This window comes from Anomalospiza imberbis, chromosome 10 (genome assembly GCF_031753505.1).
Source record: "Anomalospiza imberbis isolate Cuckoo-Finch-1a 21T00152 chromosome 10, ASM3175350v1, whole genome shotgun sequence".
NCBI lineage: Eukaryota > Metazoa > Chordata > Aves > Passeriformes > Viduidae > Anomalospiza > Anomalospiza imberbis.
Window position 1 is genome coordinate 4,199,376 of NC_089690.1, and position 14,165 is coordinate 4,213,540.

The 14,165-nt window shown below is 41.4% G+C and overlaps 2 protein-coding genes across 5 annotated transcripts in view; one reads left to right on the plus strand and one right to left on the minus strand.

Annotated features, from left to right (window-relative positions):
• LRRC31 (leucine rich repeat containing 31) overlaps positions 1-14,165 on the minus strand; it is a 41,833-nt gene that overhangs the window by 25,797 nt on the left and 1,871 nt on the right. Inside the window, exon 3 of one of the 4 annotated variants that reach the window (XM_068200250.1) lies at positions 12,357-12,537. The gene's annotated coding sequence lies outside the window, so the exon portion shown is untranslated. Of the gene's footprint in view, positions 1-1,465; positions 1,570-12,356; positions 12,538-14,165 lie in introns of those variants that run through there. The other 3 variants (XM_068200248.1, XM_068200247.1, XM_068200249.1) reach the window with 3 other exon arrangements.
• Positions 429-10,520, plus strand: SAMD7 (sterile alpha motif domain containing 7). The gene is made up of 8 exons (XM_068200255.1): positions 429-776; positions 1,499-1,625; positions 1,768-1,904; positions 2,960-3,038; positions 5,399-6,078; positions 6,732-6,853; positions 7,129-7,239; positions 7,907-10,520. Exons 1-8 carry the CDS (start codon positions 674-676, stop codon positions 8,177-8,179), a joined length of 1,632 nt encoding a protein of 543 aa, XP_068056356.1. The 5' UTR covers positions 429-673; the 3' UTR covers positions 8,180-10,520.

The following is a 14,165-nucleotide window of genomic DNA, read 5'->3' on the forward strand; positions in this document are numbered from 1 at the left end:
CATACCGGATAGCTTTTTAACCTCCAGACTCTGGGTTACAGGACTTGCTTCCTTTACAATTATTAATTATGTATATTTTAATTACATATATTAATTTGTCATTAATCTGAGTCTTAGTGGTTTTATCACTGTTTTCATCACTACAAAACATGTTCTTTTACCTTTTTTACTTCAATTTGGCAGTCTTCAGGGGCTGATGTCATTTGGAACAGGTAATTTCTACAATTTCATTCCATCTGCTTCACTTAGTTTACAGTAGACAGGGCTCCAAACCATTACAATTCTGAAATTAAACCAAAGCCACCTGCCTTCCCAAGTATGAGGACATCACTGCTCTCAGACACACCAGGGGCTGAAGGCAAAGGCTTGGGCTTAATTACCTCCTTTTGAGCAGGTGTTATTTTCCAGCATCCTGATTTTCCTTGCATTGTAGGATCCAACAACTCAGTGTAAGCAAGGGCAATATTTGCATTGTCCTGAAAGCTGGAAAAGTGTTTTCTACATGGAAAACACTACAACCCAAGGTCACAGAAGGGTCCAGCTGTGACCCGCTTAGCTGGGAAACAACCTGCATAACCTTCTCTGTTTCTCATTGCTGAATGTCTTATTCCTCTCTTTGGTGCTGCTGCTTCAGTTCTTTACAGCAGCAGAGTTGTTGCTGTCTCCCTGCAGCATGACTCCCCGGGAGCACATGAGGAAGATGTCCATCCTGGGGGAGCAGGGATCACTGGAGGAAAAGCACCTGTACCGGCTGGCAGGCAGCATGGCAGCAGGAGGTGAGCAGTAAGGACCCCCACTGCACATGTGGTTATAGCATTGCTGGCATCTACCACCTACAAGAAACAGCCAGCAGCAGGTTTGATGTCTTTAAAAGGTTATTTCAAATTTATCCTAGGAGTAACTGCAGAAATACTTTGCTTAAAGTAATTAAAATTAATACAGAGAGCTCTTGGAATTCAGTATTTGATTGAGATGCTGAGCATCTGGAAGACAAGCAAATGGCACACAAGAACTCAGAACAAAAGCCATAGCTGAAAATTATGATGTTCTGGCTCACCATTGTGGGCTTTTTCTTCTAGAGCTGCTTTCTCATGACAATGCACATTCCACGTAGTATGATTTTTCTCAAAATGAACCTGTATTAGAAATGAAAACCCTCTCAAGCAGAGAACTTAACATCCATAGCTATCTTCTGTTTCATAGTATTATGTAAATTATTATTCATTGTAATTTGTCCTTTGATACACTTGACTGAGCACATCCTATTTATTTTTACTGCAGTTTGATTGAATAAATCTACAGTATTTAAACGAAGTAGTTCAGGTGTCAGTGAAAACATGTTTTCAGTTGCTGCTATTAAAAAAAAAAAGGTGTGAATTGCACTAGAGGAAACAAAACAAAACATAACTTTTTTTTTTTTTTTCTGGTAAGGTTATACCGCAGCCAGAATCACTTCCTAAGTTACCCCACTGAGAGCAGAACTGTGTGTGCCTTGCAGAGCTGCGGCAGCGGCAGGAGATGCTGATGAGGAACCAGCTGATGGCAGTAAACCCGCAGCTGATGGGGCCGGGCCAGCAGAGGATGCAGGCGATCCCCGCCCAGTTTGAGCCGCGACTGGTGGACAGGTACCGGGCAGCAATTTCTGTTCCAGCACTGCACGTAATGGCTCTGTGTGTGCTGCCCCTGAGGTTGCAAAGACCTTTGGTTACTCTTAACTAAACAAAATCCTTTGCATATCTGAATGGGTTTTTTTTTTTCCCCTCTCAGAGATCTGCTACCTTCATCTGAAATGATGGCCTCAGCTGACCCCAGACAAATCCACATAGCATCCCACCTGGGACCCGCAGTCCCACAGCACCCCAACATGCCAAACCTGTTGTCCAACCGTGTCTATCCAGGCCCAGGTAACAAAGCACCCTCTGCCTCCTGAAAACTGGGACCATGTGGATCAGAAAGCCAACTGCACCTGCTAGTTTTCCATAGGTTTATTGGTAGTGTCAATAACAGTTTTGTTTATTTTATTTAGAAAAACAGTCTCACTTAGAGGTGGCAGCCTATGCCAGGTTAGGTCTAAGCATGTCCATTTTACCCTTTGTTAAATACAGTTCTCAAACTTTTGCATGTTTTTATTCCCTTTATTTCTTTTTGTATTTTCCAAGCATTTTCACACCCAAACAAAAGGCTATAGCTGAAAAAATAGCTCCTCGTCAACACTTTTTCACTACATTTAACTCTTCCTCTTATATGAGGATTGGCTACTTTATACAGATCATATGTTCTAATGATAATACCACATGCCACTTAATTCATGTAGGACAAATACAAGTCCTTTTTAATAAAGGCTCAAAATTAGAGGGCACAGCTCCAAGGGGAAGGCTGGACATCACAACTATGGCATTCATGTCATGCTGCACAAAAATTTACATATTACTTTATACAAAGTGAGCTTATGAGTTTTTCTTTGAGATGAGTGAATGTATTTTCAATGTACATCAATACACCAAGAAAAATTTCTGATTCCAGGTTTTTTCCCAGCCTTAACATGGATCTCAAGAGGAAATGTAATTTAAAATTACACAGCCTCCAGGTTGAAAGCAGCCTTGAAGGAGCAGGTTTGCTTTGCTCAACTGAGGGCTATTATTTTTTGAGCAGTTATATGTACTTCAAAGGCATATGTCACCAAATAAAACCACCCTCTGTGGTTAATGGCAGGTATTCCTAACTACAGATCTGATCCTGAAAACACCTGATGATGGACTTCATGTTCTTTCTACATATTGCCACCAAAACAATGACAACAAATAGGATTTAACTTGCAATCCTATCACCTTCCTGGTGAAGCCCACAGTTGAAGACTTACAAAGCTTTTTAAAGTGTCTCTGCATTGCTTTGGGGGTTGTGCATTTGCACGAGGAAACCAGTGAATTTTAAAGATTCTTTTATTCCCCTTCCTTTTAAGGATACAGCTTTCTGCAACCAGAATCCATGGAAGCTGTGGCCAGAAGACAAGAACTGGTTCAAAAGCAAAATATTGCCAGGTAATCAATAGCAAGCTTTGCTCTGTGGTGCATGCCAGGATTAAAGCAGCAAAGTGATCGAGATTGTTTTTCAAGTCACCCAAAGAAGCAGAGGGCCCTTGAGTATCAATTAAGGCCTGAACCTACTGACTTTCTGCTTGCCCTATTTTGCTTTTATTCTTAAAATGATGTAACAAAAATAAACAAACCCCTTTGCTTGGTTAAGGAAAAGAACAAGTTACAGCCACAGCCCTTGAACTGTGGATCCAAACACCCTGAAGTTACAAAAGTTCAGAAACAAATTCAAACTTTGCAGCTGTGTGGTATCACACACAACACTTTAGGCCTGTAGCTGGGCCCTTGGGATGAGCAGCTGTGTCTCCACCCTACCAGGGTGGGCAGCTTTCCTAGTTTGACCAAAGAGTTGGAATAGCAGAGTGACTGTACAAAGTCCAGTTATTTGTACCCATTTCAGTGTAGTCAATAGCTGGTTAAGAGACAACCAGTGCCTTCCCTCATGGCCACACCATTTCCACAGAGGAACTCTAACCTCAGCCACTCCCGGACTGGCTGCACTACTCAGCGGGAGTGTCCTTCACACAATGAGACTAAGAGGAAAGAACAGCCAAGTTCCGTACATTCATTGGAAAATAATTATGACGGAAGTGTTTTGAGCTCTTAAGTAAGCAAAGCTTGATTACTGAACTCTTCCAAGCACAAGATTTGCATCAGCAATGCATTTCCTATAGCTCTTCCCACATGGCAAAAACCCTGAGAAAAACAAGTGAAATAACTAGCAGCAAACATGGCCATCTCATACAGCCACACCAGAGCTGGTGCCACCTGTTCAGGCTCTTCCCTCAGCCCACCAAACAACAAAACTCCAACATGAAGCAGCTCACCTACACCTTAAAAACCTTTAACCCCAGTTTTTTGCCACCCTGAATTTCCACCCTGTTCACACAGCTTTCTGCAGCACAGAGCACCTTTAGGGCTGCACTGGCTCCTTTCAGCTGTTCCAGAAATCAGGAGTTGACAATCTCCTGCCCTTGGTGCAGCTATGCTGCTGAGCACCTGGGTTCAAATCCTTGTTCTCCAAGGGACTCTGCATCATCCCAAAGCTCTGTTTGCTGGTCCTGACAGGAACAGACTATCTCAGGTGGAGGAGGAGACAGGAATGTAATGTTTTCTGCTGTTTATTGCCACCTCAAGAGCTGGGTGGGAGTAACGACAATCAGGCAAAGCATACAAGGACACGGTACATAGACAAAACATTTCCTTTGTATCTCTGAAAGCAGAAAATCAGTAAGTTGGAGGTTGTTTCAAAGATTAAAAGAAGGCAGAGAAAAAACCCTGAATGGTGTGATCAAATAATTCCTCCTCATACCAAAAATCTGTATAGATGGCTTTTGCCCAAACTGTTCTCCTGACAATTTTACACTCTCCTGAAGATCAGACTCTCTGTGACCTGTTATACTCATTGCAGTGTTAAGAAAGCTATCTTGATGCACTTTAAAGTGCTTTACTTCACAGGCTCTTTTCCAAAGATGCAGAAATCCCACTGAAAGCTCCTCACAGCTTTAGGAGCTCTACCTTTCTGTTTGATCACTGGCCTCGCTCCAGAGAAAGCTGATGCAAAGGTTGGTACAGCAGAGACAAATAGTACTATTACAAATACAATACAAATACTTGTATTCTCTGTATCCCACTGGCAAGCCCTCCCATCCACTATGACAGGAGCAGGAAGCTGGCACAGACTTTGGAGCATTCATCCAGAAGGAAGGAAATCAGTTGAACACTTCCCACCAGGATCTCACCCTTTCACACTCTCAGAACCATGCTCAGGTGCCAGGCACTGTGGAGGGTTACTCAAGAGACTTAGCATTAGCTTACTCTGAATAGATGCACACGTTCCATAGATTAATATCATTCTTGTTCTTTGTAATTTACAATATCATTGGAATTTTGCATTTTTCTGTACAAATTTCTGAGTGATAATATAAATGAATTATTTTCTTTAGTGTTCAACCCTTATGACTCTGGAGACTGTTTTCCAAATGTGAATATAATCCTCATGTCTGGATTGCCAATATGCAAAGAACACTTTTTTGTCTGAAGTATTTTCCAGAGCCATCATATGGAAGATATGTTTTCCCTTTCTTTTAGCTTACTATCTGTATCTGATAGCACATTAAATACAGCCAGGTTTGCCATTCCATCTGCCGTTTGTACCCTCTCACACACAGCAATGTAGGGGAGGCACAAAACAAGCAGTACTCTTGCCTATTCGTTTATCTGAGTTTTATTCTGCTGCTGAAAAAAAAAAGAGGTGATGAAGGAACTGAGCTGCCCTAACTGCTCATGCTCTGTGTGTCTCTTAGAATGGAAATGGAGATGAGTGCTATTTTTCAGCAAAAGGAAATGGAGAAAGCCCATCGGAAAGGACTCCTGGGCCTGGAAGCCCCTTTCCTTTACCACGGGATGCCAGCGAGTCCCATTGCTTTCCGTGGCAGGCACAGACTCCCTGAAGGGCACCTTGCCAACGACCTGTATGTCCATCGTACCACCCTGGATGAGATCCATGGCAACAGCATGCTCATGGCAAGCAGCCCCTACCCACCAGTCACCACCCTGCAAAGGGAGAGGGGGCGCCGCCCAGGGAGAAGAGCTGGGAATCACAAAACTGCCGAGGGCAGTGTCAATGGCACAAAAAACCAGGCAGATGACAAATCCACGGACTCTGCCTCAGCTGCAGTGGATGATGAGAAAGAAGACAAGAAGGAAGTAGAGGTGGAGGCACCAAACAAACACGAGCAGAGCAAAAACCAGACTGAGCCAGCAGTAGTTGCCAAGAACTGCAAAGAGTTTGAACAAGGCTTGAGAAAAAACTGTGCTACTCATGAAATTCCTACTGAAACCACCAGCTGCAGCAACACAAATGAGAAGGAAGCCAACAGCTCCTGTGCTGCTTTTGATGACAAGTACCTGTACCCTTCTGCAATCCCATTCTCAGCGTTACCATATGGATTTCCAGTGCCCAACAACCCATTGCTACCTTCAGGTTTGTCAGATCTCCAGATTAGAGTGGTATGTTGATATAATCTGGTTTTATTGATTTGGTCTCTCAATTCTTCCCTCTGTTTAAGTGAATTTTTGGTATGGTAGAGTCATTGCAACCAAAAGTAGAATTCTAATGCTGCAAAGAGCAATATCTGTATTCAGTTCTTGTTTTAAAAAGGAGTTTCAATTAAAATAAACAAAATTACTGAATGAAGTTGTGAGTTAGCCTCTCTCTTCAGCCCACAACTTTTCTATATGTCCTAACTCACAGTAGTCAGTATGGACTAGCAAAGGCTTGGATTTGTTCCACTGAAATATTAGTCAAATTAAAGTAACAGTAAAGTCTAAAGAAGAAAAAGCACTGGATAATGCACTCATTAGAGGAAGTCCTACAGCATGATTTGTATGTGTAGTGACTGGTAGGTACAGTGCCAGCAGTAAATAAAAGAAGCCACGAAAAAAAACCCCTTCAGAACCAGGTTCTGCTCCTTACCTGGTGATTTTGTCTACAACTCCTCTATCTGCAAGTGACTACACCCTGCTGTTAATATATTAGGTTCTGAAAAGGTGTAAAAATTCTCATGATAACAATAATTTCCTCCTGATTTGCCAGCAAAATTCTACCAAGATAACTTCTGTGTTTCCTCCTCAAAGGAGCTCATGGCCTGATCCTGAATGGAGAAGACCTTTCTTCTGTTGAAGACATTCGCAAGTGGACAGTTGATGATGTGCACAACTTCATTGTCAGCCTCCCAGGCTGCTCAGATTATGCCCAGGTGATTATAAACATTCACCACATTTTCAGGTCTTTAGGACCATCTAGATTTAAATGTCAGCCAGCAAATGTAAATGTGGGAGGGTAGTTAATTGTCAAAAAATTACAAGTATAATAGTAATTTTCTTTGTGCAGTTAGGAGATGAATACAAAGATAAAACAGTAAAATTATTATTTCTTCTTTTTATGGCTTTGTTTATGTCTCAGGGTTAAGTATGAAAAATAACAACCAAAGTCTATTTTAGCACAATATGATGTGTTTTATCACTTCATCAGATATTTAAAGACCATGCTATTGATGGAGAAACCCTTCCACTGCTAACAGAGGAACATCTCTTGGATACAATGGGATTAAAACTTGGACCAGCATTAAAAATCCGCTCTCAGGTATGATCATTAAATGTATGACAAGGTGGTGAGTCACAGAGACATGAAAGTGCCAGAAAATGACAGAAGGGAATTTTTCCAAACTAAAGCACTTTCTTTTCCACTGGTAAGGTAACTGCCAGAATACTGGGAGAAAATAAATTACTCCAGCAAAGTTTTCTTTTGCTTCCCTGTATGTTACCATGGCATACAGGGAGACCGTAAGGAATATGACCATACATTTTTCAGGGACAGATTTTCCCTCTCTGCAGTTTTCTGCCCTTAATTTCATCCACTAGTATCAACTCTCTCTGTGTTTCTGTTGTTGCTGGTTATTTTCCTTTCTTTAACCCCTTGTACTCTCTCAGTCTTCTCTCTTTCCAACCACTGCCCCACTCCTGACTGGCAGTTTGCCTCCCCTTTGTCCCTGGGTGCTGCAGCACCTTGGTAGCAGGAGGATGCTGCTGTCAGGCCCAACAGTCCTAAGCTGGGTATTGACAAGCTCCTTCTACAACCTGGGCCTAGAAAAATATGAGAGTGAAAATGGAATATAGTTTTTTTTACAAGAATTTGATAACACTTTGAGATGCCTGGGATGTCCCTGGTGCTGCTGCACCAGAGTCAGCTTGATGTTTAATGGCTTTAACGGCAAGAAGTAATTGCTGCAATTGTGCCTTTGTCTTTAAAGGTGTCCCGACGTCTGGGCAATGTGTTCTACATGATGAATGTCCCTCTGTCCGTGCCCCTGCCTCCTGCTCCAGGGAAACCCTCGGAGCAGCCCTCTGACATGGCCTCCCCTCTGCACTGCAACAGCAGCGGTGACACCCTGGACAGTCCCTGCTCCCAGGACCCAGAAACCTCCCAAGCGGTGGAACAGATGGTTTCAGAAAGCAGGGAAAATCCATGTGACACAGCTGGATCCCAGGCTGACTTCCAGATGATTGCTTTCCAGAAAAGTTGAGCTAAATCCAGGACACAACGTGTTTTTAATAATCCAGGAACCTCTAGTTACAAAGTATTTGAGAAGAAGCTACAGCCTGAAACCACTGTAAGGCTAGGGCTGAAGGAAATAAATTGCCAATGCAGCATGAGGAAGTGTTGTACCTGAAAGGCATTCAGAACTGCAGCTACAGGTTAGTTCAATTACTTTCAAGTGCAATTCATTGAAAAGAATACCAGTAGAGTTTACAGGTAAATCGAATTTTTCATTGCAGACCAGAATTATCACTGAAAGCTGCCAGATACTCAGAGTGCACTGTGTGTCTTACAGTGTGTTCCAGTGGGCAGGTGAGAAACTATATGGAAAGGTCACAGCTTCCAAACATAGCTGACTTCTGCTTCTGTTGAACAAAATTTATGCAGAACATCCATATGGAATTCATTGGGACAGTATAGAACTACCTACAGAATATAGAGAAATGTACCCCAGACTCAGCAATTTGAGTTAATCCATTGCTATTCCAGAAATAAGCCCTTCTAAGTGCCTGGCAAGGGTATACAACTTATAAAGATACACAGATTGAACATGAAAATACCATGTGTGACAGCAATTTTAATTATTCCAAGGCATTCTTATCATCAGGGCTGGAATTTGCTTTTCGTGACTGCAAGAGTCATGAAAATGAGATGAGTCACCAGCCTCTGCCACTAAGGCCAGTCACTGGGACAGTGACATTCCCTGCAGGCAGCAGGCTCAAAGCCACCTGGTTCCTGCCAGCCTCTGCCATCAGCTTCACATCAGCTCACCAGGGCAAGACATGGAAAGCCCTTCCCTCAGCAGCACATTCAGTGTTCTTCACGTTGGAAGAGGCCATCAGTTTAGCCTGAGAGCTCCCTTTTCTCTGGAAAAATATGGTTTCCCCTCACTTCTGCTACTGATGAATCATTATCTCACAGCAAACAAGGACATGAAATTGAGCTTTTAGCTAAGGACAAATCCCCAGCATTTATTGTGATTCCTGTGTGACTTATCCTTGCTCCCTTTTTAGGAGTTTTGTCCTACATTGGTTTTCCATGCAGACTTTGGAAGTCAGTACACTTCCAGTCTCCTCCCTCAAGAACTCTTCTTTACTCCAGAGGATATACAAATATCTTTGACAAAATCTAGTTCTGAAATTGAAGCTTGATTAATTGTGGACCTGCTGTATGTTGCTACTTTAGATTCTCTCCCCTTAGTTTAGTTTGTGTGGTCTCAAGTACTGAACCCCAAGAGATATGAAGCTGTTTAGATGGTGAGTGGCTAAACACGAGGAGGGGAAGTATTTCCATATTCTATTTTTTTACTTTAGCCAGAGATAAATTGTTTTATGTCTTTGTTATATTTGTGCACCAGATAATTTGTGATTAGGTGTTTGCAACAGCAACCTTGGATGTCCATCTTACCATACTGTCCAAACTTTGCAGCCTTTGGAAAAATGGCAAATATCTATATTCTTTTTATTTTACAAAAACAATTTCTAACTTACCTTTTATACAATTGACGATCATGTTGACAGTGTCACGTATCTGATTAAACAGAGTTAATGACTTGGTTTTCTAATGGCATCCTACCTCCTCTCTGTGTGAAATACTCGACTCAATCCACATGAGACCTTCTCCACCCTGGAAGAGGAATCTCTGACACTGTCCAGCGGAGTCAGGCCAGGAGATGTCGCTGCAAAGCCACTCGGTCACCTGCTGTCCCTCCGAAGGGAAACGCAGCACACCTGAAATACCGGGGACAAGTTAAGGGCGAGGATATGACAAAACTTTACCTATTTTTCTAAACTAACAGCAGAAAAGCTTGACTTCAAGTCCCATATGCCAGGGAGGAAGGATTGAATGTGGGTCTGAAGCATGTGATTATTTTTGTAAATGGGTCAGACATGAACAATGCCAAAAGCTGAGCAAGTTGGGATGCAAAGTTTGCAGACTTGCATTACTTCTGCAATTAAAAAAAAAAAAAAAAATCAGACTATCCTTTGCACATACTTCTCAAAATGACAAAAGGAATTACTTCATAGCTTCCTGTACTGGGGGAGATGTGCTGCAGCAGCCAAAATGCAATAAGCCCTGAACGGTAAACAGCTGTGAAGTGAAACAGGAAGGAAAGGGATTTACCTAAACAGACATCATAGTTTCTATTTCTAATGGAGGAAATACCACTGGTAATGAATGTTTCCTCTCCTACAAACACTTCAGAGAAAATGAAAATAAAAGGTTAAAATAATTAAAAAGTACACAGAATCAGTAGATGGACCAATATTTCCAGAGGTTGATGTGTTTTCAGGAATTGTGTTTATGTGTAAACTTTGAGGCCTTACTGATTCTCCTGTTATTTTTGGACATTTATTGTTCATTCCAGCTGCAAGGGGCTTCAGGTATCAACCACAAGTACCTAAGAAAGGTGGCAGAACTCTGCCTCCTAATAACTTTCTGGTGCCTGTGCCACTACTGCATTCATTTTTTCTGCAATGAAACTCAAATCACAGTGGGATGCAGGTGATGTGTTTTAATACATGTTGCATCATTAGAAATGTTTCATTTAACATCTATTGCTGTGTTAGTCCATAGCAGTGATGCAGTTAATGAAGAAACAAAAATCAGTGTTTTTTATTAGGTGTTGTAGAAGTTCCTGATTTTGTCTGTATCTACAGTAAATGTGTGGACTCCTAGGGACAGAGAATTCCATTTAAAATTTTTTTTTAATAGTGCCAATGTTAAAGAAAGGATTAATAAAAAGGTATAACAAACATATGGCAAAATAGTCCTGTATCATAAATAACAGATTTAGAAAAGTCCTGAAGAGGAAGAAATGGCTTGTCTCTCCTACAACAACCTGGGTTTCTGGACTCATGTAAGTTGCAGATGATGATGATGTGGAATACAAACTCACATGGAAGTAAATAGATAATTCTCTGATCAATTTTCCAGGTGAAGGATCTCTAAAAAATTCTATAATATTGCAAAAGTCATGCAGAATTCTCACCAGGTCCAAGTCAGGCAGTCACTTTAATCCAGCACACAAACAGGACATAGGAACAGGAACATAGGTTCACAAGGTGATGGTATTTCAAGCTGACCCATACCCATGGGCTACCCACTAGCTACTTTATAAAATTTTATATTCTAAAACTTTATACAAGTGTGACTCTGCCACAGAACAGTTTTCAGAATGTTAAATTATCCTTTGAGTGTGAAACAGAAAAAATAACCCACTCTGGTTTCTAAAATCATCTCTAGTTTTTAACCTCGCTAGAAATTTCTCGTATTTTCAACTTTCCAATTACCCTCGTACAATGTTGATTGGTTGTGCAGTGTTTTGAGTCACCTTCAACATCAGAAACTTTACAGGAAATCATCCAAAACTAGATAGAGTTCTTGTTTTGGTACCTTGCCATGCTAATGTTCTACCTAAGCCCTTTATTATTTACTGGAAAATAACAAGTCTACTTTACGAGGCTGAGTGTTCATAGAATTACAGAATGGCTTGAGTTGAAAGGGACCTTAAAGATCATTCAGTTCCAAACCCCTGTGTTCATCAGGGTTCAGCTGCCTCTGATGGTTGGTTTTGATTAGCTCTTCATGCTGTAATAAATAGCTGTAGCTTTATTGCTATGGCAATTTCAGTATAATAATATATGCTATATTGAGAGAAAAGCTCACCTCTCCTTTCTCATTTGTTAGGCTCTGGGGGGTTATTGCAGTTGCCATGCTCCCTTCTTTCTTTGGGAAGGCTTTGCTCCTCCTATCACCTGTACTGAGGCCACAAGAACTACTCTGTTGATTTGGCCCTTATGCTGTCCTTTCCTTTGTCCCATTCCCAAGTTTACCCAAGTCTGTTTTTTTCCAGACAGACATTAGTTCTGCTACTATCCCCATGCTCTTCTTGAACCACTAATTTCCCTGTGGGTAAGGATGCAAATCTTTAATTCAGCCCAGAGTACAGAAGAACCTATTGTCTATGCTGTATGGAGAATGATGCAGTATTTTTCCCTATAGCACAGCAAAGGCTTGAATAGACATTTTGATTTATCAAAATTTAAAACACATATAGCATCTGTGTATGTGAATTACTGACATACAGATCAATCAACCTAAATGGCAAAACAGAAAAAGCACCACTGACCATGGAAAAAAAAAGAAAGCACCAAACCAACCTGGTTCTTTGTTGAAGCCTTGGCTCATCAGCCAATCTTTGCTGATTATCTTTCTGTTCCAAGGTTCCAACAGCTTTGCTGGAGGAGCACTGTGCAGCTGGGATTTGTGGGACTCCAGCAGTCCCTGAACACTCTGCAGTGGAAGATGGTCTATAAAGCACTCCCTGGCTTCTAGTTCAACCTGTTAAATGGAGAGATGTAAACTCAAGACTTGCATCCTAACATTAAAAATATTTTAAATTCAAACACTTGTAATCATAACAACAAATTTATGACTTTATAAAACAATAACAGTTAAGTTTTTAAGGCTATATCTTAAATATTGTAATTCTTATCCTCTCCTCCTGCCACTGGCAAAAACAGAGATATAAGCAAGCCTTTTTTATATAGACTTTTCCCTAAAACCTCAGCTGGTTCTTCCAGAAAATGTATTGATGTATTTTTCATTTATGTGTCCATGTACATGCTCACTGACTCCATCATGGTCTGATTGACAGTGGTCTTTAGAAAGAGCTGATGTGCCAACCCATATCAGGAGATGTATCCAGTTATTCACCAGTTACTGCTCAGATGAAATTATATTCTTACAATGAACAAAGCTGGTATTAGAAATAGGTGCAAATAATTACAGAAGAACCACAGTAATTAGTTCTTAGTTCAATTAGGATTTTTGACAGTTATTTGTATCTAATAATTCTGGGTTGTATAGAAATGAAAAGGAACTTGCAAGAGTGGAAGTATTTAAGAACTTTCTTAGTGAAAAATAATGATGGAGATTTGTCTAATAAACCTTTGTTTTTCTGCTAAATTAAAAGCTAAGTGGCCAACTAAATATTTATAAGCTTTTGAGATGGAAGTGACTCAAGATATGTCTACATTGGAATATGTTTCTGAGTTGTGACTCATGTATTTGTGGGTGGATTTTATCTGAACCTTTCTTGACAGTGTGTGATGCTGTGCAGTACAAGGCCCATATTCTTTATATTCTGAGCCCATTCAGTGTTGAAGCTGACTGGATGAAAAGGGAGGTCACTCCAGAGCCTGCAGCATGCTACCATCTGTAGATAACTGAGGAAATGGCTCCTAACAGATTGCTGAGGAATTCCCTTCCCTTCCCTTCCCTTCCCTTCCTTTCCCTTCCCTTCCCTTCCCTTCCCTTCCCTTCCCTTCCCTTCCCTTCCCTTCCCTTCCCTTCCCTTCCCTTCCCTTCCCTTCCCTTCCCTTCCCTTCCCTTCCCTTCCCTTCCCTTCCCTTCCCTTCCCTTCCCTTCCCTTCCCTTCCCTTCCCTTCCCTTCCCTTCCCTTCCCTTCCCTTCCCTTCCTTCCCTTCCCTTCCCTTCCCTTCCCTTCCCTTCCCTTCCCTTCCCTTCCCGGATTATCTGTGTGTCCAGAGGAGAAGCTTCTTGCAAGTTTGTTTGTTCAACACCACCTAACTCAGTGTCCTACCCTAGAGGTCAAGAGAAGATACCTAAATCAGAGCACAGGAACAAAGCAATAATGCATTCAGGATAATTCCTTTATTTCCAGGGTCCTATCTCCCAGACAAACAGAGGTGATGCCTATATTTAATGGTAGCTCATTAAGTATTTTCGTTCCATCAATGTATCCAGCTGGTTTTGAGCCAAGCTTCCAGCATCCATAATGCTGTATTTGATCACACAACCGGGGTAAAGAAGAGGGAAAAGAAGTTGATGAAATGCTGTTGGTTTGGCTTCAGTTGAAAGAGGAAACCACTCCACTTGTATGCAACATCCTTCTCAACAGTAATTCTGAATCTACAATAAACACAATGGCAGTTGGCTTTTTATGG